At 36.9% G+C, this 24,219-nt stretch overlaps 1 protein-coding gene across 2 annotated transcripts in view; it reads left to right on the top strand.

Annotated features, from left to right (window-relative positions):
* The window catches only part of ZSWIM6 (zinc finger SWIM-type containing 6), a 211,061-nt gene that overhangs the window by 131,374 nt on the left and 55,468 nt on the right, over positions 1–24,219 (top strand). For both annotated transcript variants that reach the window (XM_024353416.3, XM_024353417.3), the window contains exon 2: positions 6,383–6,739. In XM_024353416.3, the coding sequence (XP_024209184.2) occupies positions 6,383–6,739 (357 nt within the window). The remainder of the gene's footprint in view (positions 1–6,382; positions 6,740–24,219) is intronic.

The raw sequence follows: 24,219 nt of genomic DNA, 5'->3' as shown, positions 1-24,219 counted from the left end.
ATGCAGTGGGTTTAGTTAAGCAATGAATACATTATCATGGGAGCATTAACACTTTTGCATTTTTAGACTTGCCTTTAAAAAAATTACAGAAAAACTCCTCACAACCCTTGCCACCCTTTCAGCCATAACATTACATTGCCTTGGTTTCTGCCTTTAATTTCCCTGGGGGTTCTTTTTATTTAGGAAAAGGGTGAAAGATGTATTTGTGTAAGTACTACACCAGTGCTTCTGTTAAATTCTTTTTCAACAAAGAATATGTTACTTGGGCGCCTTGTACACAGGGCGCATATTTTTTTGGAAAGAATGTGCCATGAAAGCAGTAGTTTTTAGTGTGCATGTTTATTTCATGTCTGCCAGTTTATTTTAGCTTAGAAATTTCCTAATGCTTTGAGTTTATAACAGTCTTTCAGTTAACTGAGTGCATATACATAATATGCACAAAATGGCCAACTTTTAGATATTATTTGTGTATTTTAAAATCCCTTTTTTTCAGTCTGATATCATGTGTCTCCTTGTTCCCTTTAATATGCAACTAAAATTTAACCTAAGATATGAAAAATATGTTAAGAAAAGCTTAATTTCTTAAGCTTAATTTGGAACGTCAATGAAGAATTAAACATTTGCTTTCTAGAAACCTTAATCTTTGTTAATGTGAAATTAACATAGATGATTTGAATATGTGTTCATGTGTGAGAACTTTGCCCCTTCAGTGTTTTTCTCTACTGAGTCTTTTTGACCTACTATAAGAGCTAAGTGCAAATAATGCCACATCAATATGGCGTAGAGAAGAGTTCTTTCTTCCGCCTGTTGGCAGTGCATTATAAGAGCAGTTCTTCAACTTTCTGGTATCACTCTTAATAATGGAAGTGCCCATAGCGCTTTTGCTTATGAGAATTATATCTAGTGATATTTACTATGTTTGAAATTAAAAAGAAAAAAATATATATATCAAATAACAGTAATAAACTCACAACATAATATATCTTTATTAAAAAATCTGCAGTTCTCAAAACAAAATATTTTAGTGAACAGGGTGACATTGTTTTATATTTTTGCAAGCCTATTTAATGTCTGTATCAAAAGAGAGCTGGACTTTGCTGTCTGTCTCTGTATTCAGTTTGTAATGATACTGGAATGTGATATCATTACATTACACATTGCGTACTAATGTGATACTGGAAAACTAAACATACATTAATGAAGAAGATTTTAAAGGGTTAATAATGTCTAGATGTAAGTATTTTTAAAAATATTGATCTTGTGGACCCTCTCAAAGAGACTTAGGGACCTCTTAGGGGTCCCAGGACCATACATTGAGAATCATTGCATTATAACATTTTAGAATCCTATAGTTACTAGAAAAGATTCTCCCCTAATGCTTTCTAGTTTCTCTCTGTATGAAAGTAACACTCTTTTACAAAATCAACTATTTGTGAGTTGACAGAACTTAATAGGAAAATGGGGAAAGGGACCTGGGTTGAGTAAAGGTATAAGTAACTCTTTGAAATACTTTGGTTTTGCCATCAAATAGCAGTGATTCTTCTACTATTGTCTGACTCACTTAACTGAGACATTCTCAGTGATCCCTCTCATTTTCCAAGCCACCTCCACGGGCTAGACCCCTCCTCCCCTCAAGATTCCAGTAGCTTAGAAAAAGAAAGTGTTATGGGTAAAAGGGAATGTGTCCACACCCCTCCCCTGTTTCTCCAGCTGGGAAGGGAAGGAAAGGGAAATAAAATTTAATGAGCACTTTTACTATGTGCCAGGTGCTTTACATATGTTATTTCATTTTAATTCCCCAAACAACCCTAGGAGGTATTTCTAGCCACATTTTGCACACAAATAAAGCAAGATTCAGAGAGGTTAAATATTTAATATAAGATATGTAGCATTTAAGTGGCAGAACCTGATCCAAACCAAAGTCTATTCCCAAGGACTATACAACACTGTGCCTTGGTTGCTTTGTTTTTCTTCAGTTCCTGCAGATTAAAAATGGGGATTCTAACATTTTATTGGGTTCTGTGACAGCATGATGATAAAACAGTTTGACTGCTCTGTGAAGCTCTTGTGGAATTAACTGTCTTTCACAGATTATGTTTTATAAAGTCAAATAAATATTTTAAGAAAAGGTTTATATAATTTATGTTTTAGTTCTACAGTTAATTATCCGTGTTTTTCCACAGAGCGCAGGATTGTCCCTTTTTGTATGCTCAATTCTGTTATATAGAATAGCTAGCTATCCTAGAGGAAGATTCTGCATTTGCAGCCCTAAAACAGCTGGTCATCATAGTTTGTCAAAACTCCAGAAAGGCAAAATCAATTCTCAGGAACATTATTTTGTCTTGAAACAAAACCTAAGAGGTATGACCAGCAGGGGATGTTTTACAGCCTTCTTGGGATTATTGAGGGAGGAACAGTGTCCTTGTTTGTCCTGTGGGTTCTCAGGTATGATTTAGGATCCACAGAGAATGAGTTGGTATTATTTCAAAGAAGGTTTCTCAAATTGGAGAGGCCAAAATACACCACTATACAAGGCTGAAGTAGGCTTGGTTGAATTCCTGCATATTGACTGAGTCAATGTATTGCATAGTCTTATAAAGTAATATACCAGCTGCCCTTTATGTGTATATGTATAATTTTCTGTATTTAAGGTAAAACTTCTCTACTTTAGCATGCTCACCTAAAGGTAAGGGGAACCCCCAGCCCCCGCCCGCCAAACAAAACAAAATGAATAGGCCTCAGAGCATTAAATAGCTGCCACAAAGCTAGTCAAATTAGAGATGGCATTAACTGAGGAAAAGAAGTTTCTATAAAGAAAGTTAGCAGTATAGGAGAGGAGTCATCCTGGTAGCTGATGGTGAAGAAAGGTAACAAAAAGAGCCAACTTAAAAAATACTGCCATCTGCAGTTATCTGTTAGAGTTCTTCCTCATTCAGTAACACCCTAAATGGTCTCCTGATTAGGGGGGCAGAGTAGAATTTGTGACATTTAGAAATATTTCTGTCAAAAATGGTTGAAATTTTTTGGGCATTTGAAAGATAATCTAGAATTACTTGGAAAATGAACATTCATAAAACACCGTAATCTTTGATGATCTCAGAATAATGAGTGTTACGCTGTAAGACATGTATATGTTTATTTGTGCCTTCACATTTCTCTTGGATTTAAATTGTTTTGGAGGTCACAATATTTTATAGTTTGCTTTTTAAAAAACTTTACAAGAATAGTAAATTTTAAGTAACAAAACTGTATAATATGTGGGATCCCTTCTGCATAATTGTATAATGTCAAGATTCAATATACTTCTTTTCTGACTTGTACTGTATAACTCATGTGAATAAAGCAGGTCATTTTTGCAGAAACCATTTGAGGGCTTCACCAGTTTTTATAAGGCCTCCCCCCAACCTTTTTTTTTTTTTTTTTTTTTTAGACAGAGTCTCACTCTGTCGCCCAGGCTGGAGTGCAGTGGCACAATCTTGGCTCACTGGCTCACTGCAAGCTCCGCCTCCCGGGTTCACGCCATTCTTCTCCCTCAGCTCCCCGAGTAGCTGGGACTACAAACGCCTGCCCCCATGCCTGGCTGATTTTTTGTATTTTTAGTAGAGACGGGGTTTCAGCATGTTAGCCAGGATGGTCTTGATCTCCTGACCTCGTGATCCGCCTGCCTCGGCCTCCGAAAGTGCTGGGATTACAGGCATGAGCCACCACTCCTGGCCAATAGTTAAATCAGTCTTTTTTGAAGCATCTGTTACCTCCTGGTAGACTCTTTAAATACTAACTGGTTTAACACTTGGATCCTTAATTGTCTTGGCTTTGCCTGTAATTAGAATAGTTCTCCATCTTCAAGGTGTGGGGGTGGGGAAAAAGTTATCTCCAATATCACTTTTGCAGAGAGACAAAGACATTGAGTTGGTTGGTGAAGAGAGATGTGATAGTGTTAAGTGGGAAGAGACTGATTTTATAAATGGTCAGTTTAGGATAACTGTTTTCCTATTAAGATAACCGGTTTCCCCGTGCAAGTACATCTATGACAGGTGGAAAACAGAGTTTGCCTTGAACTAAATGTACAGAATGTGCTTGGGAACTTTCCAGACTCTCTCTTATGCTCCCTTGGTAATTTTTTTGTCTTGATCTGTGCTGTCCCATGAGTTTTTAATTATTGTAGGTTTATAGTACATCTGCATATATTACAGCAAGACTGCCCTCATTATTCTTCATTTTTGAGATTTGCTGGGGTGTTTACTTTTTCATGTGACTTTTTCTTCATGGGAACGTAGATATTTAAAAATTTTAGAATATATACTATGTACTCTTTCTTTAATTGTGGTTTTTCAGAAAAAGTTGTTGATTAAAAGAGATAAAGGAGACTGGAATATCCATTCTGAAACAGTGAGAATATTTGTGAAAAAAAACCAAAGATTATTATATGACAGTTCTCAAAATTTCTTATCGTGAAGCAGTAATAGTGACTTGTTTTTAGGGAATGCTCTTTTTTCATTGTTTCATTGGATAAAGATTATTGCAGCACCTTTCTCCTTTTACTAAATGTTGCTGACTAAGAATGATCAAGGTGAAATTATATTACCTCTGAAAGATTTCTTAGGAGTAGCATTTCTTTCAACTCTCTGGCTGGGTGGACTCTGCATGGGAAGACAGTAAGTGGGGTTCAGATGTCCTGTGTGTAAACTCTTACCATTGTCTGGCCATCATTCTTGAGTTTTACGTCTGCAGCTCCATGTGTACCACCCGTTCCAGAGTCCCCACATGGTAGCAATCCTTTTCTTTGTGAATGAAGGGGAACTGGAAGAAACAGTGGCCAGCTAGATGAATTTTATTAAAATAGCATCAATAGAGGAAGACTGGGAGAGAGCCCAGGGCTTCACTGTGTAGCATTCAAGTTTCTGTCAGGTACCTGAAATCCTGAGGTCAGTCTGAGTCGTGGAGGTTCCCAAAACTATATTCTTCTTACTCCCTTCAGGCTTATCCTTGGCCACTGAATATGGCTTTGAGAGAGAGAGAGAGGGTGGAACTGAATGGATGCTCCCCCTTACCACCCACCCCAATTTAGGATAGCCTTCCTATGCAATGTAGGGAAAGAGAGCATGGAGGAGTTGTCCTGTGGCCAAGCTGGTCAGGACTACCTGGTGGGCACTGGTGGTGGAAGGCAGTTTGCAGTTGATAGTAAGCTGTAGCTAGTGCTATCCAAGGGGGATTGGCCCCCAGGGCAGGGTGAGTGCCTCATGTGTGGACCATTATAGGCAGCAAAATGGCCATTGGTCATGGAGCTCATAGAGCAAGGGTCCCTCAACCCTGGGCCGTGGACCAGTACCAGTGGCATTAGATTCTCATAGGAGCACAAACCCTATTGGGAATTGTGCATGTGAGGGATCTAGGTTGCATGCTCCTTATGAGAATCTAATGCCTGATGATCTGAGGTGGAACAGTAGAACAGTTTCATCCCGAAACCATTCCCTTCCCCCATCCATGGAAAATTATCTAATTGTCTTCCACAAAACTGGTCCCTGGTGCGAAAAAGGTTGGGGACCACTGTCATAGAGGATTTCTGTGTGGGTCTAAGTTTAAGGTATAAGGCCTTTTAAGGCTTTTTCCACCTTGGTAACTTTGTACCGTGTATTTGTGTGTGTGTGTGTGTGTGTAATAACTGTACATCTGTATAGCTTTCCTCTGTATGTGACATGGAAGAGAATCATCATTATGAGTTATTTAGGTGGTAGTGTATATGAGATTTGGTGGGCCTTGCAATTCTATAAGCAGTTGCTGCTCATAGACATTGCTGTATTGGGGTATACATTATGCATGTTGCAGAAAGGATTGTCAAATTTAAAAATTTATCTGATCAAAGTTTGTGAAAGGGACTCCCTTAGAGTTGCAGTATTGGTTGGTTGGAGCCAGCTAGTGGCTGCCTAGAATAAAGGTGGGGAGAGTTAGTTTTTGAGAAGAAAGCTGAGCTAGGTGACTCTGCTTAAAAAAGGAGTAGAAAAAAGAAGAAACCACTGATCCTACTGATCTAGGGGATTATTGTGTTGTATACCACTGATTCAGAGCAGAGTAATGATGGCCTCTTAGTGCGTGATCTAACCACTTCCTGTAGGTATGATGGTGATGTATGGCAATATATGTTTTCATATGGCTGTGTAAAATACTTCAGCATATCAGTTGAATACCATTTATTTATTTTTCTTTTTTTACCTGTAAGGGGGTGGTGGTAGTGGTTAGTGGCCTGAATGTTTTTACTTGAATATAGAGGCTGTCATATTTTTTTCTTGCTGCTGTCAAGTCCCACACATTTCAAAGAATTACAGCATTTCATAGCATCTGAATGCAGAAGCTAAACCCTCCCTTTCTTTCTTTCACCCTCAAGGTTTCCACTTGAGCGGCACAGTGACAGAACCTGCAATACAATCGGAGCCAGAAACTGTTTGCAACGTGGCCATCAGCTTTGATCGTTGCAAGATTACCTCAGTGACCTGCAGCTGTGGAAACAAGGACATATTTTATTGTGCCCATGTTGTGGCACTGTCTTTATACCGCATCCGCAAGCCAGATCAGGTCAAACTGCATCTTCCCATTTCAGAGACTCTCTTTCAAATGAATAGAGACCAACTGCAAAAGTTTGTACAGTATTTGATCACAGTGCACCACACAGAAGTTTTGCCAACTGCTCAAAAATTAGCAGATGAAATTCTTTCCCAAAATTCAGAAATCAACCAAGTTCATGGTGAGTATAGACATTGACTCTTTAAATTTCCTCTCTGGATCCTTTTTCACTTATAAATTCAATTCTTCTGCATAAAAGTGAATTAAATGTGAAATAGATCATCAGCATTGCTCTTAGTTGGTCAAAAGAGATTTTTACATTTGTATTCTAAAACATTTCTTTTGAAGTGTTTCGTGTTAGGTGCCAAGGCTTTTGTGCTCAGAAAAATCATACATGTTAAAGCTTGGTTCTTATACTTCCTTTAAATTTGTCACATTTCATCAAGTACTAGATATTAGTTATGCAGAACACTTACTTAATTCACCCTTGTCAATACACTGACTTGTGCATATTGTGAATTTTTTCATTTTCTTTTAAAATTTATTTTCCAGTGCAGGAAAGCCCCTGACCGGTTGCCTCATATTAGGAAAATAAATTATTTTTGGAAAAACATTATAGCTTGTTTAGAGAGAATTTAGAATATGAATATTTTGTATAAGAAAATACAAAAAGTTTTCTTTTAAAACTTTTATACATTGAACATGTTTTCTCATTTATTTGTGAACGCATTTATCGAGTATTTATTTTATGCAGTGCAAATATGTCAACTCACAAGAATATATAGATGCAACTTTTCAGAAATATACTTACCACTTATTTCATAGAGTACATTAATATAGGACAAGTAATGTTGCCAAACATAGGTTGCTTGTGCTTTTAAAACATTTGGACATAATTTTAAAAATATTTAAAAATATGTTGAAAAAGTAATGCAGTTTTGACTAAACAGCTCTGGGACCTAACGTTGTTACATTTCTTTATTTATATTGATTTGAAATCTAGGACTAGTCTCTCAACCCTATTCTTTTAGGTTTTCTTCAGTGGTTAGTTGACAGCAAATAAAAATGTTTTCAGAAAAGCAGTTTGAGGTCCTTTTTTGTAAACTTTAAAAATTATGAGATGTAAAAATGTAGAAAAGTACATACAATATGAATGTGCAGATTAACAAAGTGAACTGTCACCCAGGCCAAGAAATAGATGGCTCTTATCACTTGAGAGGGCTCCAAGTACCCCCTTTCAGTCACAAGTTCCTTTCTCTTCCCCTTGGTAACCACTGCCTAGTTTTATAGTAATCACTTCTTTGGCGGTTTGTGTTTTGTTGTTTTTGACATTATTAAACATTGGTTTAGTTTTATTTATTTTTAAACTTTGTGTAAATGGAATAATACAGTATGATTCTTGTATTACCTGACTTCTTTCACTCAGAATCATGTTAAGATTTACCCATATTTTTTCACATACCTGTAATTTATTCATCTGGAGAAGCACTGTCTAATAGAAATATAATATGAGCCTTCCCATAGAAATAGAATATTAACCACATGCATAGTTTTAAATACTTTAATAGCCACATTTTAAGAAGTGAAAAGAAACAAGTAAAATTAATTTTGGTAGTATGTTTTCTTTAGCTCAATATATCTAAAATATCGATCCAACACGTATCATAATATTCATAAATATTCAAGAAAAATGTTGTTATTTTACTTTTTTTCATGTTAAGTCTGTGAAATCTGGTTACTGTTTCACACCTCACAACATAGCTCAAAACACTAGTAGCCACACTGCAAGTGCTCAGTAGCCACATGTGGCTAGTGGCTGCCATATTGGACAGCACAGCTCTAGAGTCTTCTGAGTATGAGAATACTGCTATTTATTTGTCCTTGTTCACTTTTGATAGGCCTAGTTTTGAAAGGAGCTGCTGTAAACATTCTTTTATAAGTCTCCTGGTGCTGTGAGATACTTTTAATGTGGTTTCTGTGTCAGAGGAAATCCACATAGTTGTATTTCTTCTAGTACTCCCCATATCAGGCTCAGCTTTACTAAAGTAGCTATCATAAGGTGTGTAAAGCGTTTGACTTGGTAGAGTCTGCCAATGTTAAATAACAGGAGTGTAAACAACGCTGCCACAGAGGTACCTTCAGCCCTCCAAAAGCACATGTATTCAAGGACTTTTTCAAGTAGGCTTCTGCTCTGTCATATCATCTGCCTCAAATCTTGCTGCCGCGTGAAAATTCGGGCCAGCTAATGGTCATTCCAGAGATTTCTCTGTTTGTGGCTTCTTATTAAATTGTTCAGTGGAAGCAGAGAACAGAATATACCATTTCTTCAAACTTTTATGCATTCTCTCTTTTCCCTCCTTTTTTCCTTAGGTCATGTAATCTGCTAGCATCACTTTGTTCTCTTGAGTTTTAGTAAAACTGAAAGCCTCCATCAGTAATCAGTTGCTTGTTCTGCATTTGTCTTGCTTGTTTTGAAGGATAGTAGCCCCTAAAGTTTCTTATCAGAAAGATTTTTCAATCTATTTTGAAATAATGGAACCAATGAAACAATGTAAACTAAGGTTGGATGAGAGAATGTGTTCACGTGATGTAGTTCTTTCATAGTTTCTAAAATAGGAAAGCCTATCAAGGATAGATTGCAGGTTACCTTTAGACTCAATATGATTTCCTAATAACTTGTGTATAGGAACAGCTTCTCCAGAGCAGCAAACTTGAGCAGTTTATCCCGCCAGCTTTCTCTTCACTTAATTTATCATCAAATTTGCTCCCAGCCTGGAAATGGACCAATTACATGAGCTGCCTTCCTGCCTTCCATTCTAGTTTGACAAGTGGTAAAAAAGAAGAGAGGTAGGAAGCAAGCCACGGTGACCTTAAGTGATGAAATGGGAAATCTGCTCCCTGGAGGGTCTTATTTTAATTGTTAATGACTTAATAGGTGGTGGCATTAAAAATGTTTTGCAGTTACTTGACAACATGATCCCACCTGCCTATAAAGATCTGTATGTAAGGCACTCTCTTTTAAGAAATCTGTTTCTAAAGCAGTACTTTCTTGTGTGGTTTTGTGGATACACTTTTTCTTTGAGACAAAAGTCTTGAACATGAATATTGGGAGGATTTAATTTTTCTCTTTGGAAAAGCATCACTTTTACCTCGCATAGATAAAAGGGTTAAGATATGATTTAGACTTGATTAGTTGGCATCATAAAGACAAGATTTAGCTTATCCAAATCTTTTTTGGAAGAAAGACATAATTCATGAGTAAATACAAAATATGTTGATAACAGTAGGTTTTTCCCCTTTTTCCTTGTGAACTTATCCTATTAGTTGTTCTTAGTAGTTGTTTTTCTTATTATTTTGCAATATTTTATTTTTTAAAGATTTTATCCTGGGGAATTAAAGTTTTTCAAGCCTATTTCACACACATTGTTCTTCACAATTTCCTTGTGAGCAATTTTCTTGTAATTTATAATTGCAATAGTGTGTAGATAAAGAAATCAAGGAGAATGAGTCTAATGACTTATCCAAGGTCACAGATTTAGTGAAGGTTGTTGGAATATAGTTTGTCATCATAATAGTTCAGTCCTTGTCAGTAGACCTTTTAACATTTCAATATGTTTTCATAAAATTTTCCACATAATTTTAATTAGATTATAAAATTAACCACTACATGCTAAAAGAGGCTGTAAGATAGTTAATGTTAATGGCCCACCAAGGAGATTGCCAGTTGTAGTTCTGTATTTTTAAAGCAAAATTGTTTGCTCTTGGTTTTATACTCTAATAAAACTTTCTAGCTTCCATATTCTTAAAAAAGAAGCTGGTATCTTTGCTAAGTACTTTTCTAGAGTCTTATAGATTTCCAAGTACTAACCCCACCCTCATAGTTAATTAACTTCGTCTTTTCTGTCCTTTATGCTTCCTATTAAAGGAGACGTATTGTAGATTGGTAAACTGTGGTATAGGGACAGAACACTGAACTTGAAATCTAGAGGCCTAGAATCCAGTATTGTCTCCACTACATATTACCTGTGTGACCTTGAATGGGACCCATTTTTTCTCATATTTAAAATGCTCTTAATCATCTCTAACAGTGTTGGGATAATTTTAATCATACGATGGATAATTATAAAAAAGATAACTGACCTTACCTCATGTTGGGGTATCCACAAGTACTCATCACAGTTAAGAAGAGAGAAGCCAGTAAAGGGATGGATAATACTATAATTGGAGGTCAGATTGCTTTCCCTGACTTTCTGGCACATATTTCCTCTCCTACGGCTTTTCGTACACTAATCTTCCTATGGGCTAGCCTGTACTGGGTAGACTACCACAAAGAGGGACAGTCTGAGGGGAAACTGTGGCCTTGACCCCAACCTAGAATAGAGGAAAAGAGGAAAGGATCATTTCAGTGGCCCTTTTACTCCCAGGACCTGGACTAATCCTGAAAGTAGCCTAGACTTACCCCTCACTTCCCTGTCATGTGTCCAGAGATGCCATCTCAGCTAGCCAAGTGTAGAAGGCATTTATTCACATATTGGATGAGGATTGGCATATGACATCTAAGATCTCTTCCAGCTCTGTGTCTTTGCTGGTGGTTATCTACAGAGGCATAGGAGGAACCTAGGCTCCGTACTGCAAAGGCGTACCTTCTGTAGCTTCACCCAGGTGTGCATTCATGTGTTGTTTTTCCATTTCAATTTGTTTGAGCATGGTTCTTACACAACCAAGACCAAGAATTCCATTTAAGTCTGCCTGTCCTGCTTAACCTTGCCTCTGAATGCCTTTGTGTCCTGGCCGCCTTGTATATCAGTCTATTCAGACTATCTCAGATATTAGCAAACAAACAAGCAAATCTATTCAGCAGTCCCATCTTCATTGCATAGCTCTTCATTTTCATTTGATTATGAGCTTTATCAGGCTGAAACTGTGGCCTCTGTATCCTGATAGCTTCTCTAAGCACAATACTTAAGATGTAATAAGCACTCATATTTGTTAAGCAAAAAGTATGACTGTCATTGTTCGTTCTGTTTTGTTCTTAGTAGGAAGTTAGGTATTTATTCTTTAAGGACATGTACACTTTTATGTTCCAAATCTACCAGTGAGTGACAGCTGGAGTCATCTGATGGAGGCCTCATGTCACATTTTCCTTCCTTTTATTTCCCTGTGGATGGTTGTGTTTATTGTAATTGGGCTTGCCTTAGCAACCAGTTTTTGCAGGTATCCTAGGGAGGTAATTTGATTATTACTATCATACCCTTTCTATTGTATAATAGAACATTCTGGTGTTGACAGTTGGTAAAACAAAGGTAGGGTCTCCTGATGGTCTACATAATTAGCAAATATATTCTGTAGGAGATAGTTAAAGTTGCTTTCACTATACTATCTTAAAGTGCAGTAGAGTGAAACTTAAAGAAAATTTATAAAAGAAGAATTCATGTAGTAGTATTGAAGTATCTAAAAAGGCAAGTCCTCATTTTTTCCCCATTCCCAACAGCTCCCTTAGTCTCCAAAAGCACCCTTATTCTCACAAGGCAGCCACTGTGGACAGCATGGTTCATATTCTGAGACATTTTTCCTCACGAACACACATGTGCAGACATGTGCACACATATATATGAAGTTTTAAAATAAATAATTCAGAAAATGGTCTTCAGTTTTTTTCTCTTAATATATCATGAATATCTTATGTTAGTACTGTTATTATATAGTTGTTTTAATTGTAGTACAATATTTCATAGTATGGATATATTTAGCTTTTAACTCACTGAATGACTTTGAGGAGGTTGTTTCCATTTTTCCCTGTATATACACTGTTGCTGTGACCATCTTTATGTGTGAATGTGTGTGTGTGTGTGTGTGTGTGTGTGTGAATTTGTATAGATATAATAGATTCTTAGTAGTAGAAATGCCAGAATGAATGATATATGCATTTTGAATTTTGTAAGTACTGCTGAACTTCCCTTCAAAAATTACCAGTTTTGCCCTTAAGTTATAAGTAAAACTTGATGTTTCTGTAAGAATGGTTTTAGGCTGGGCTTGGTGGCTCATGCCTGTAATCTTGGGACTTTGGGAGGCCAAGGTGAGTGGATCACTTGATGTCAGGAGTTCAAGACCAGCCTGGCCAACATGGTGAAACCCTGTCTCTAGTAAAAATACAAAAATTAGTCGGGCATGGTGGCGCGTGCCTGTAATCCCAACTACTTGGGAGGCTGAGGCAGGAGAATCACTTGAACTTGGGAGGCGGAGACTGCAGTGAGCCAAGATCGCACCACTGCACTCCAGCCTGGGTGACAGAGCAGGACTCTGTCTCAAAAAAAAAAAAAGTGTTTTAAAAAAACATGGATAGAATCTCTGATCATGTACAGGGGGTCCTTTTTTTTTTTTCTTAATATGAAAAGTTTTTACATTTCACTTTAGTGCCAAAGAAGTAGTCTTTGAACTTATGTCTCTTAATTAGGAGGAATTACAAATCTCTAGCCCATGAGGAATTTGTTGGGGAATGCAAAAACAGCCAGGTTACTTTTAGCCCAATACCCTTCATCCTCTCTTCACCTCCACATCTTGCCTTCCCTCACACTCTTTGGTCATCTCTGACACCATCCCAACCCTCATAATTTAAAAAGATTGGTGCCAGCTGTGATCAGTTTCCTCGCCCATCCCTCTCTCATTTAACTGGCCTCCAATCTCTCCAGGTTGACTAGAAGAGCTTATTATTCCCATCTCCCCCACAATGGCGTTTCTCATACCTCCCACTGTAAGGCTATTCAGGGTGTTTAAGAGTTCCAGCTTTGAAGTTGGACAGCCTAAATTAGAATACTGGCCCTTTGCTTTCCAGCTTTGTTAACAGGGGCAAGTAACTGAATGTCTTCAGGTCTCAGTTTTCTTGGTTGTAAAATGTGGACAATGAAGAGTGCCCATTTCATAAGGTCAGGATGGTCAAGGAGTAAAAGTGAGCTGCTATTACCATCATCATTGTGATGTGGCAGTTGATAGGAGTCCTTAAGGGCAGCAGTAAATATTTAAGGAAAATATTTGTGAACCAGCTTTTTTTTTTAAGTCTTTTAAAAATAATTGGAGCCAACTATTCTTAAAGCCTGCAAACATAGTTGATCTCTTTTAATAAATCTGAAGAGTTGGATTATGTAATAGTAAGACTTCCTGAGAACTTTGCACTTAAATATTTATATTTGTGTACTGAGTAATCATTAATACATTTATTAGATAAGTAATGGAAAATAACTTACCTGAAAAGCACTCTGTGTTTTTACTCTGCATTTTTTAATGAGCATTGGAGAATGTACAAATACTTTATTGCTTTTTTCCATATAAAATACATGATTATTTCTGTACATGAATACATATACTATTGAACTGCTGAAGTAAATTAAATAATGAGATGAATAATAAAGTCAGAAGAGAGGAAAATAATAGAGGAGGGGCCATAAACCCTGACAGGTCTATTTGAGTTCCCTGAGATATATGCTGATGGCAGTGCTGCTTATTTACTTCCTTGGCATTTAGCTAAAAGGAAGGTGGTTTGTTGGGGGAGCAGAACCCGGTGCACATCAGCCTTTCCTCTGTCATTAGCCTCCACAGTGAGGAAAATGGCTTGTCTTCTGACAGCTCCTGGAGAGGACACCACACTATATTATGGCAGTAGAATTATGTGGAGTGACCATAGAGGATGGAAGGTGACTAAAGATCTGGCTGTTTCAACTACAACAAAATTGTAAATTGAAATAAAGGCATTAGTTACCCCTTTGAAAGGAGACTTTAATTCAGGATAAAACTTAAATCTTTTCTAAAAAGTGTGTTTATTGAGTGTACATCATTTTTCAGAGGTCTTCTAGTTCTCTCCTCTCTGCTGTAAAGAAAGACATTTTTTTGAGTCTGAGTCGCTAAAGTTTGTTGTCTTGCCTTTTCCCTCTCAGTGCCAATGGTTGATGTCAGGATTTTGCCCGTAAGACAGGTCGACCAGGGCCTTTGTAAGCCACCTATTTAATGTTTCCTAGCTTTAACAGCAAACACTAAAACTGTAGGAGATGGCCTTCTCTAGGTCCCCAAAAGTGGCTGAATTAATCACCTCTGCAGTGTAGACATCTGCTGCCTAAATTCTGCCTGAATAGGTTGAATTTGAGAAATCAATTTTAACAAAAAGGGACACTGCTACATAAATATAAATTTAAAAGCATTATTTGGAAAACGGTGTTACTGTGGCAGTTGGGTCACAGTTAAGATGAAGATGTTAACTTTGTAAACAAAAGACCTTCACTCTTTCTTGTTTTGAATTTGTTTTCCAGCAAAATAAGATAAAATAAAGCACTAAGTCTTCAATTAGAAGTCAAAGCTGTGAATAGCTCCATGCACCAGACACAGCATAAGCCAATTATAAACGTGTCTTCATAGCCCAGTTTAAAATCTGCATAATGATATGGTGGTATCTTAACACCTATAAGTAACTGTATCCATGGTGTGAGACAGATACCTCATTCGGTATGGCGTATATATGCTTTATTAGATACACTGGAGAGGTGTCTGTCTGATGCCTCAGGATCATGAATACTTTTAATTATTAAGATCTAGAATGTGCCACCCTGCTTAACATTCTCTCCAAACAGAATTCTACCGCTCCCACCATTTTTATCCCCAGCAAAGATTCTGATTCAGTGGGTCTGAAGTGGTATCTCAGTATCTGTTTTTTACAATATCTCTGGCATTTTGATATGCCCTTACTTTTGAGAACTACTGGGGCAAGCGAGTTTGATGTTGGGATAAATCACAACTAAATCAGAACCAAATCAAGCAGTAGACAGAGGACGCCAAAGACTTAGATAGTGGTCCTTCATGTCCATGAATTCTCCTTTGCTTTCTGCCTGTGACATTACATTACCAAGGTAGGCGGGTAAATCAAATTCACACATCCATCTCTGGGAATGAGAGACCAAATTGTTCTACTTCTTTTTCCAACAGATAATTTGACTTTCCCTGAAGGCCTGAAGAATTAAGCTTCAGTAATAAAATGCCCACAAAGATTAATTATACAGTTGTAAATATTATAGCACTTACTATTATAAATATAAATAAGAGTAAAAACATGATAGGCTTTAAAACATTTTAATGGACCATTTAATTTACATACATTCAGATTCTGGTTCCTGCCCAACGGTGGGAATATCTAATAGCAAATGTATAAATACATGAGTTATGTTTCTTTTTGCATTCCCTTCTCAAAGCTAAATGTTGAGAGGTTTGTCTTTGATTATAGACAGCCGTTAACAAGTAGACATAAATTTTGCAAATCTTACATTTTATATAAGGCTTAGGCAACATTGTAATGCATGTAATCAAGACATGTTAGGATTTAAATAGTTAAAACTATAAGAATAGAAAACCAAATACTGCATGTTCTCACTCATAAGTGGGAGTTGAACAATGAGAACACATGGACACGGGGAGGGGAACATCACACACCGGGGCCTGTCGGGGAGCGTGGGGGGTTAGGGAAGGGATAGCATTAGGAGAAACACCTAATGTAGATGATGGGTTGATGGGTGCAGCAAACCACCATGGCATGTGTATACCTATGTGCATGTTCTGCACATGTATCCCAGAACTTACAGTAAAAATAAATAAATAGTTAAAACTTAGCATTACAGTTAAATACATGAATTTGCACTTTGGGGGGAAATTATTGTTGTAGACATTAAATTTCCTGGTCTATGATGTATAGGGTACATGTCTTATTCCTAAAATGTTGAGTTGTATGTAGAGTGAATTTATGTTTTATCTATCTACTAGTTATCTTTGCTTGCAGTCTTATGAGTAAGTCAGGAAGATTTCTATATCACATGAGCAGATTTCTAATTTTTATTGCTCAGTTAATTTTTTTTCTTACATTATAGAATTTTAGAGTTAAGGAAATGGAGGCCCGAAGAGCTTAAGTTATTTGCTGGAAAATGCATAGTTTTTCCAGACAGTGCCTAGAACTGAAATCTTCTGAATTCTAATCAATCCTCTCAACTGGTATGTAGACTTTGGGCCATTTTTTTTTTTTCTCCAGTGCATTTCCCTCTTGCCCAGTACTATCAAGAAGTAAGTTAATTCTAATACTAGCTTACCCAAAAAAAAATAAAAATAAAAACCCCAACTTAATGTATCCATTCATTTTTCTGTTGCTTATAACAGAATACCAGAAATTGAGTAATTTATAAAGAAAAGGAATTTATTTCTTATAGTTCTTGAGACTGAGAAGTCCAAGGTTGAGAGGCTGCATCTTGTGGGAGCCTTCTTGCTGGTGGGGACTCTGTGGGCACAGGGCGTTGCGTGGTAAGGGAGCTGAGCATGCTAACATGCTAGCTTAGGTATCTCTTCCTCTTCTTATAAAGACACCAGTTCCCTCCCATGATAACCCATTAATCCATTAATACATTAATCCAAGAATGGATTAATACATTCACCAGGGCAGAGCCCTCATGGTCCATTCACCTCTTAAAAGGCCCCACCTTTCAATACTGCCACATTGGGGTTTAAATTTCAACATGAGTTTTGGAGGGAACAAGTATTCAAATTTTCTTAAAACTTGAGAAAACATAATTGATGTATTTATACATTTGCTATTAGATTTTTCTCCACTTGAACCAAAATCTGTATTTATGTATGTATGTATGTAAATTGTCCATTAAAGCAATTTTAAAATCTGTCATATTTTAAAAATATATAATAGTGTCTGGGTGTGGTGGCTCACACCTGTAATCCCAGCACTTTGGGAGGCCGAGGTGGGCAGATCACAAGGTCAGGAGACTGAGACCATCCTAGCTAACAGGATGAAACCCCGTCTCTACTAAAAATACAAAAAAAAAAAAAAATTAGCCAGGCGTGGTGGCGGCTGCCTGTAGTCCCAGCTACTTGGGAGGCTGAGGCAGGAGAATAGCATGAACCCAGGAGGCAGAGCTTGCAGTGAGCCGAGATCGCACCACTGCACTCCAGCCTGGGCAACAGAGCGAGACTCTGTCTCAAAAATAAATAAATAAATAAATAAAATAAAATAAATATATATATAAATAGTGTATTTAAAACCTATCCAATTTTAAGGAAAAATATACATTGTGTAATTCAAGTTAAGAGTAATTTATGTATTCTTCTATCACTTTTCACTATTAGCATGAAAAAAAATAAGTGGATTATATTCTGAAGTTTTTGGAGGGTATCTGAATGGTGACCCCTTTGCCAGTTCAAGCAGGCCACAGAAGACTGGACCAAATTCAGGTCTACTTAAAATATTTGGCTATTTCTGTGGCAAACCAAGCCCCCAAGTCTTATGTGGATATGACCCAAGCAGCTGAAATGCCTTCAGTCATGCCACAGCAGACAACCCCCATCCAAGTAGTTCTGGGGCAGATCTCCTTGTGGATTTTGGCCCTTGGTGATCATAGAGAACAACTTAAAAAAAATGACAAAAATTGGGAGAAGTAACCACTGTGAGGCTAGATGTTTTTCGAGATGGAAGACTGTATTATTTAGCTCAGTTTATCAGAAGGAACAGTGGAAATGGATGGTCAGTAGCTAATTAGAGTTTTCCCTGTGAAGAGGATAAGGAGGGATATGTCAGATTTCAAAGGAGGACGTTGGGAAGAATTTAAAAATAAAAGTCAAGATTCTATAGTTGTTTGGAAAGTCTCTTTTGATGCATTTATGTAAAGAATCTATAGGTATTTTGTGCAGGGGTGTGTGCATATGTGTCTGTAGAATCAAAAAGATGGGATGGATTAGGGTCTCTGAATTTCTGTGGGATACAGTTATAGACCTAGTAGTTAACTTCGCATCATTGTGTGTCCTTAAAGCTTTCTGTAAAAGAGAGGCATGCTAACAAATGCCTACAAACACACCAGTACCCTTCCTTAAATATTTCTTTGCTTTAGGGTTGACAGCCCCTGCCTTGATGACCTCGGGGCTCAACATCAGCTCTAGGATCCTGGAATATGTTCATCGGCAGAAAAAGAGAATCTGGAGACTGGATTTAGCAGTGTGGCTGTGTACAAGTCATAACCAACTTGGAACCTATTTCTCCTGTAGAATGGGGATCATGATCTATACGCGCCTCCAGGGGACATTGTGAGGAGAAAATGAGATAATGTTTGTGAGGATGCTTTAGAGTGGTTCTTAACTTTTTAAGTAAGAATTCTTTTTCCAGGGGGGAAAATGTATATGTGCATTTCTCCCTCCCTCTTTTCCCCCTTCCTCGCAGTACTTGATCTCCTGATAGTGGCTGGGTGTTAGGAAGCAATGGTGAGCAGGGCAGATACAATTCTTGCTCTCATGGAGCTTCACCTCTATATACTTGTCCAGTGCCTACTTGGAATGACTTTCTCCTTCTTCTGGAAGACTTGGTCTCTCCAACTCTTCCTAAGAGGCCACTCATTTCCTTTGACATCCTTGCTCATTTACTTATGCAGCCTTTAAATGTTGGCCTTCCTTAGGATTTGGTCCTAGATGCTCTTAAACAGTTTACTGCTTCCCATAGTATATCCAGCTTCCTCCTTGAAATCCTCTTCCCTCTTCTCCACTGTCTCAAGGGTATGTCAGATTCACCATATCTAAAACTAAGCTCATGACCTAAACACTGCCCCTCCCGATTTCCAAATCTTGTCCTTCTCTGGTGGTCTGTGTGTCAGTGAGTTTTCCAGTATTCCGTATGGTTGTTTAATCCAGAAACTCATGTCTCTCTCCATCTGTTCATCTCCCGTACTTCACATATCCACTTACTCACCAAGTTCTTGTTGCATTTATGAAATCTTGTCAGCTTCTCCATTTCTGCTGTCATTGCTGTTTTTCAAGCAACTATCATCATCCTGTGTGCACACCATCAGAATAGCATTAGGTATTTTCGCCCCTCAATTCATCCTCTGTATTTCAGATAAAGTGATTTTTTTAGATACGTAAATATATTCACATTGTTCCAAAATTTTAAAAGATGTTTCCTTCCCCCATGTAACTAGGTTACTTGTACTCTTTAAAATGTCCTTCCAAAATATTTTAGGCATGCATAAGGATATACTGACATGTAAGCTCTTTTATAAACCTCAATATTTATATGTATTTTGTTTATTATCATTTTTTATTTGTATAAATTTTGAGGTACAAGAGTAATTTTGTTACATGCATAGATTTCATGGTGGTGTGTAGTCTGGGCTATAGGGCATCCATCACCTGGATAATGTACATTGTACCCATTAAGTAATTTCTTGTCACCCACCCTCCAACTCTTCCAAGTGTTCATTGTCTATCGTTCCACACACTCCATGCCCTTCTGTACATAAGCTGCCACTTATCAGTGAGAATATGTGGTATTTGTCTTTCTGTGTCTGATTTGTTTCACTTAATATAATGATGTCTTGTTCCATCTATGGTGCTGCATGGATGTGATTTCATTCTTTTTTTTATGGCCAAATAGTATTTCATTGTGTATCTGTACCACATCATTCACTGATAGACACTTAGATTGATTCCATATCTTTGCTATCATGAAAAATGCTGTGATATAACATAGGAGTGCAGGTGTCTTTCATATAATGTTTTCTTTTCCTCTGGGTAGATACCCAGTAGTGGGATTGCTGGATGGAATGGTAGTTCTATTTTTAGTAATTTGAGAAATCTCCATACTGTTTTCCATAGATGTTATACTAATTTATATTCCCACCAACTGTGTATAAGAGCTCTATTTTCTCTATATCCTCACCAACATCTGTTATTTTTTGTCTTTTTAATAATAGCAATTCTGACTGGTATAAGATGATATCTCATTGTGGTTTTGACTTGCATTTCTCTCATGGTTAGTGATGTTGAGCATTTTTTCATGTGCCTGTTGGCCATTTGTATGTCTTCTTTTGAAAAATGTCTCATGTCTTTTGCTCACTTTTTAATGGGATTATTTGTGGGGCTTTTTTGTTTGATTTCCTTGTAAATTCTGGATGTTCGTTCCTTGTCAGGTGAATAGTTTGCAAATATTTTCTTCCATTCTGCAGGTTGTCTCTTCACTCTGTTATTTCTTTTGCTGTACAGAAGCTTTTTAGTTTAATTAAGTCCCATTTCTCTATTTTTGTTTCTGTGCTTTTGAGGTCTTTGTCATAAATGCTTTGCCTAGACCAGTGTCCAGGAGAATTTTCCCTAGGTTTTCTTCTAGTATTTTTATAGTTACAGGTCTTACATTTTATGATGAGACGTAGGAGTTCAGTTTTGGTCTTCTGCATGTGGCTATACAATTTTCCCAGCACCATTTATTGAAAAGGGCATCCTTTCCCTAGTGTATATTCTTGTGAATTTTGTGGACGATCAGTTGGTTGTAAATATGTGGCTTTATTTCTGAGTTCTCTGTTATGTTTCATTGGTCTATGTGTCTATTTTTATACTAGCACCAGGCTGTTTTGGTTACTATAGGCTTGTAGTATAATTTGCAGCCAGGTAATATGATGCTTCCAGCTTTGTTCTTTTTATTTATTTGGATTGCTTTGGCTATTTGGCCTCTTTTTTTGGTTCCATATGAATTTTAGGATTGTTTGGTCTAATTCTGTGAAAAATGTCAATATTTGGATAAAGATTGCTTTGAATCTGTAGATTGCTTTGGGCAATAGGGTCATCTTACCTATATTCTTCTGATCCATGAGTATGGGATGTTTTTCCATTGTTTGTGTCATCTTTAATTTCATTCATCACTGTTTTATAGTTTTTTTGTAGAAATATTTTACCTCCTTGGTTAAATTTATTCTTAAGTATTTTATTTTGTTTTTTGGTACTTACTGTAAGTAGGATTTGGTTCTTAGGTAGATTGTTATTGGCGTATAGAAACACTACTTTTTATATGTTGATTTTGCATCCTGCAACTTTACTGAATTCGTTTATCAAATTGAATCATTTTTTGATGGAGTCTTCAGGTTTTTCTAGATGGAAGATTGTATCATCCGTGAACAGGGATAATTTGACTTCTTCTTTTCCAATTTGGATGCCTTTTATTTATTTCTCTTGACTGATTGCTCTGACTAGGACTTCCAGCATTATGTTGAATATGAGTGGTGAAAATGGGCATTCCTGTCTTATTCCAGTTCTTAGAATGCTTTCAACTTTTCCCCATTCAGTATGATGTTGGCTGTGGGTATGTCATATATGGCCTTTATTATTGTGAGGTATATTCCTTTTATGCCTAGTTTGCTGAGGGTTTTTTTATCATGAAGAGATGCTGAATTTTACAAATGGTTTTTCTGTCTATTGAGATAATCATATGGTTTTTGTTCTTTATTCTGGTATCACATTTCTCAATTTGCATGTTAAACAATCCTTGCATCCCTGGTGTAAAACCCATTTGATCATGGTGTATAATCTTTCTGACATACTGTTGGATTGGGTTTGCTAGTATTTTTTAAGGAGTTCTATGTCTGTGTTCATCAGGGATATTGGTCTCTAGTTTTCTTTTTGTGTGGTGTCCTTGTCTAGTTTTGGTACCATACTGACGTTAGCCTTGTGTAATGAGTTAGGGAGGATTCTGTCTTCTGATTTTTTGGAACAGTTTCAAGACAATTAGTATTAGTTCTTCTTCCTACGTTTGGTAGAATTAGGCTGTAAATCCATCTGATCCTGGGCTTTTCTTTGCTGGGAGATTCTTTATTACCGATTCAGTGTTGCCACTCATTACTGGTCTGCTCAGGCTTTTCTGTTTCTTCTAGGTTTTCTAGTTTTGGGGCATATAGTTGTTCATAATAGGTCTCTGATCATCTTCTGTATTTCTGTGGTATCAATTTTAATGTCTCTGTTTTCATTTCTGATTTTATTTATTTGGATCTTCTCTCTCCTTTTCTTGGTTAGTCTATCTAGCACAAACATCATTAATTGCCTGAAAAGTGGTACACTGTGTATACTTTTATTCTCCTTGATTTTTTTTTTCAATCAACAGTATGTCCTGGATATCTTTCCATTGTAATGCATGGAGAGTCTCCACATTCATTTTTATGGCTGCATAATATTTCATGGTAGGAATGTTGAAATTGATGCATATCAGGACAAAACATCTTTTATTATTTAGAGTATTTCTTTCTTCCACTTTGGATAAGTTGTCATGAATTCCCATTCATTTACTCTCAGGGAAAAAAACTAAGCTCTTTGCCAACCAAGGCACTCCGTCTGATCCTGCTTCTTTTCTCCAGGATTATCTTGTATTACTCTTCCTCTCATCTTCTATTCTTGGGTTGCATAGACTGCCTTTTATTTCTTCCATGCACCATGTTTTTTCCTGCCTAAGGGCTATGCTCAAGTTCTTCTCACATGCAGACCCTTCTCTCCTTTCCTGACCTTTAGTTCATTTTTAATTAGCTTTTAATCCACTTAAGGCAGATCTCAGCTCAGTGCCATTTCATCAAGGTATGCTTACCCTAGCAATCCAAGGCCCAGTCAGAATTCTCTGATGATAGAGTCTTCCATCACCCGGCCCTCTTCCTCTGAGCAGTTATTACCATTTATTATACATTTATATATATGATTAATTAGATTGATATTTATCTCAAAAACTTAAAGGAGTGTTTTTCAGCTAGTGGGTGGCCACCTGTTATAGCTTATAAAATCAGTTTTAAAAATTGTGACAAGCCCTCTTTAAAAAATGAAATAGAGTAGAAAATATTGAGCCTTTGCTTATAGTAAGGACACTTGCATCAGATTTTTGCAGATTAATCATATGAACACACAGACACATAAGCATATTAGACATGATGTAAAATATATTTCTTATTGTGGGTCTTGTTCAGCAAAATTTGAAAGCCCCTGAACTAAGTTGTAGATTCAGTGAGGACAGGAATTCTGTCTAGTTTGTACCACTATTCTATCTCCAAGTCTAGCAGAGAGGCTGGCACTGAGTCAGGCACTCAGTAAATATGCTGACTGGCTGAATGAATGAATGAACATACACTTTTTCAGGCAGGCTCAGGGACTCACTGCCTTCCTCTACTAGGGACTAGTAGGCCTTGGTTCTAAGCAGATGTTAGTGATTATTTCTTTGGTTAATTGAGTCTGCTTTAGATCATTAGAAGACAAGAAAAGTAATACAAAACCACACCTACAGATGTATTTTTTTAAGGGTTGATAAGCAGATGAAACACTGAGGATGAATAGTTTTTAGATCTAATTTTTTTTGTATTACTTATGAATCTTAGACCTTAAAATACCATTTTATTTTATTGGCAAATAATGAAACAATCTTTACCTCCCTAAATATCTGGGTAGTTTTTTAATTTCTAAGGTAGTCTACACACATAGGGCTTATTACTTAGCTGCTATCTTTGTGTGTACTTCAGCAATAAAATATTTATGCAGTTTGGCAAGGTGATACTACAACCTGGTTTAATACAACAGCTGCACTGCCTGTTCCCATGTGGCTTGATTTCCCTTTTTAATCTTCGGTTTTCTGCAACTAAAGACTTATGTCAGCATGTAGTTTATACAGCAGCAGATAATGGTGAAAACTTATTGAATTAACATAGTAAAGAGAGAAATACTCTGCTAAGTTTACTTGTCTCATATTTTTCTAAAGTCTTTGAAAGACATTTTTTCCAGCATGGCCTACACAGCTTTATAAACATCATGTATTTACAATGAAACACTTTTGTGAATTTGATTTTTTAGAGAACC

This window comes from Pan troglodytes, chromosome 4, assembly GCF_028858775.2.
Source record: "Pan troglodytes isolate AG18354 chromosome 4, NHGRI_mPanTro3-v2.0_pri, whole genome shotgun sequence".
NCBI lineage: Eukaryota > Metazoa > Chordata > Mammalia > Primates > Hominidae > Pan > Pan troglodytes.
Note: the sequence above shows the minus strand (reverse complement) of the source record. Positions and strands in the feature narration are given on the sequence as shown.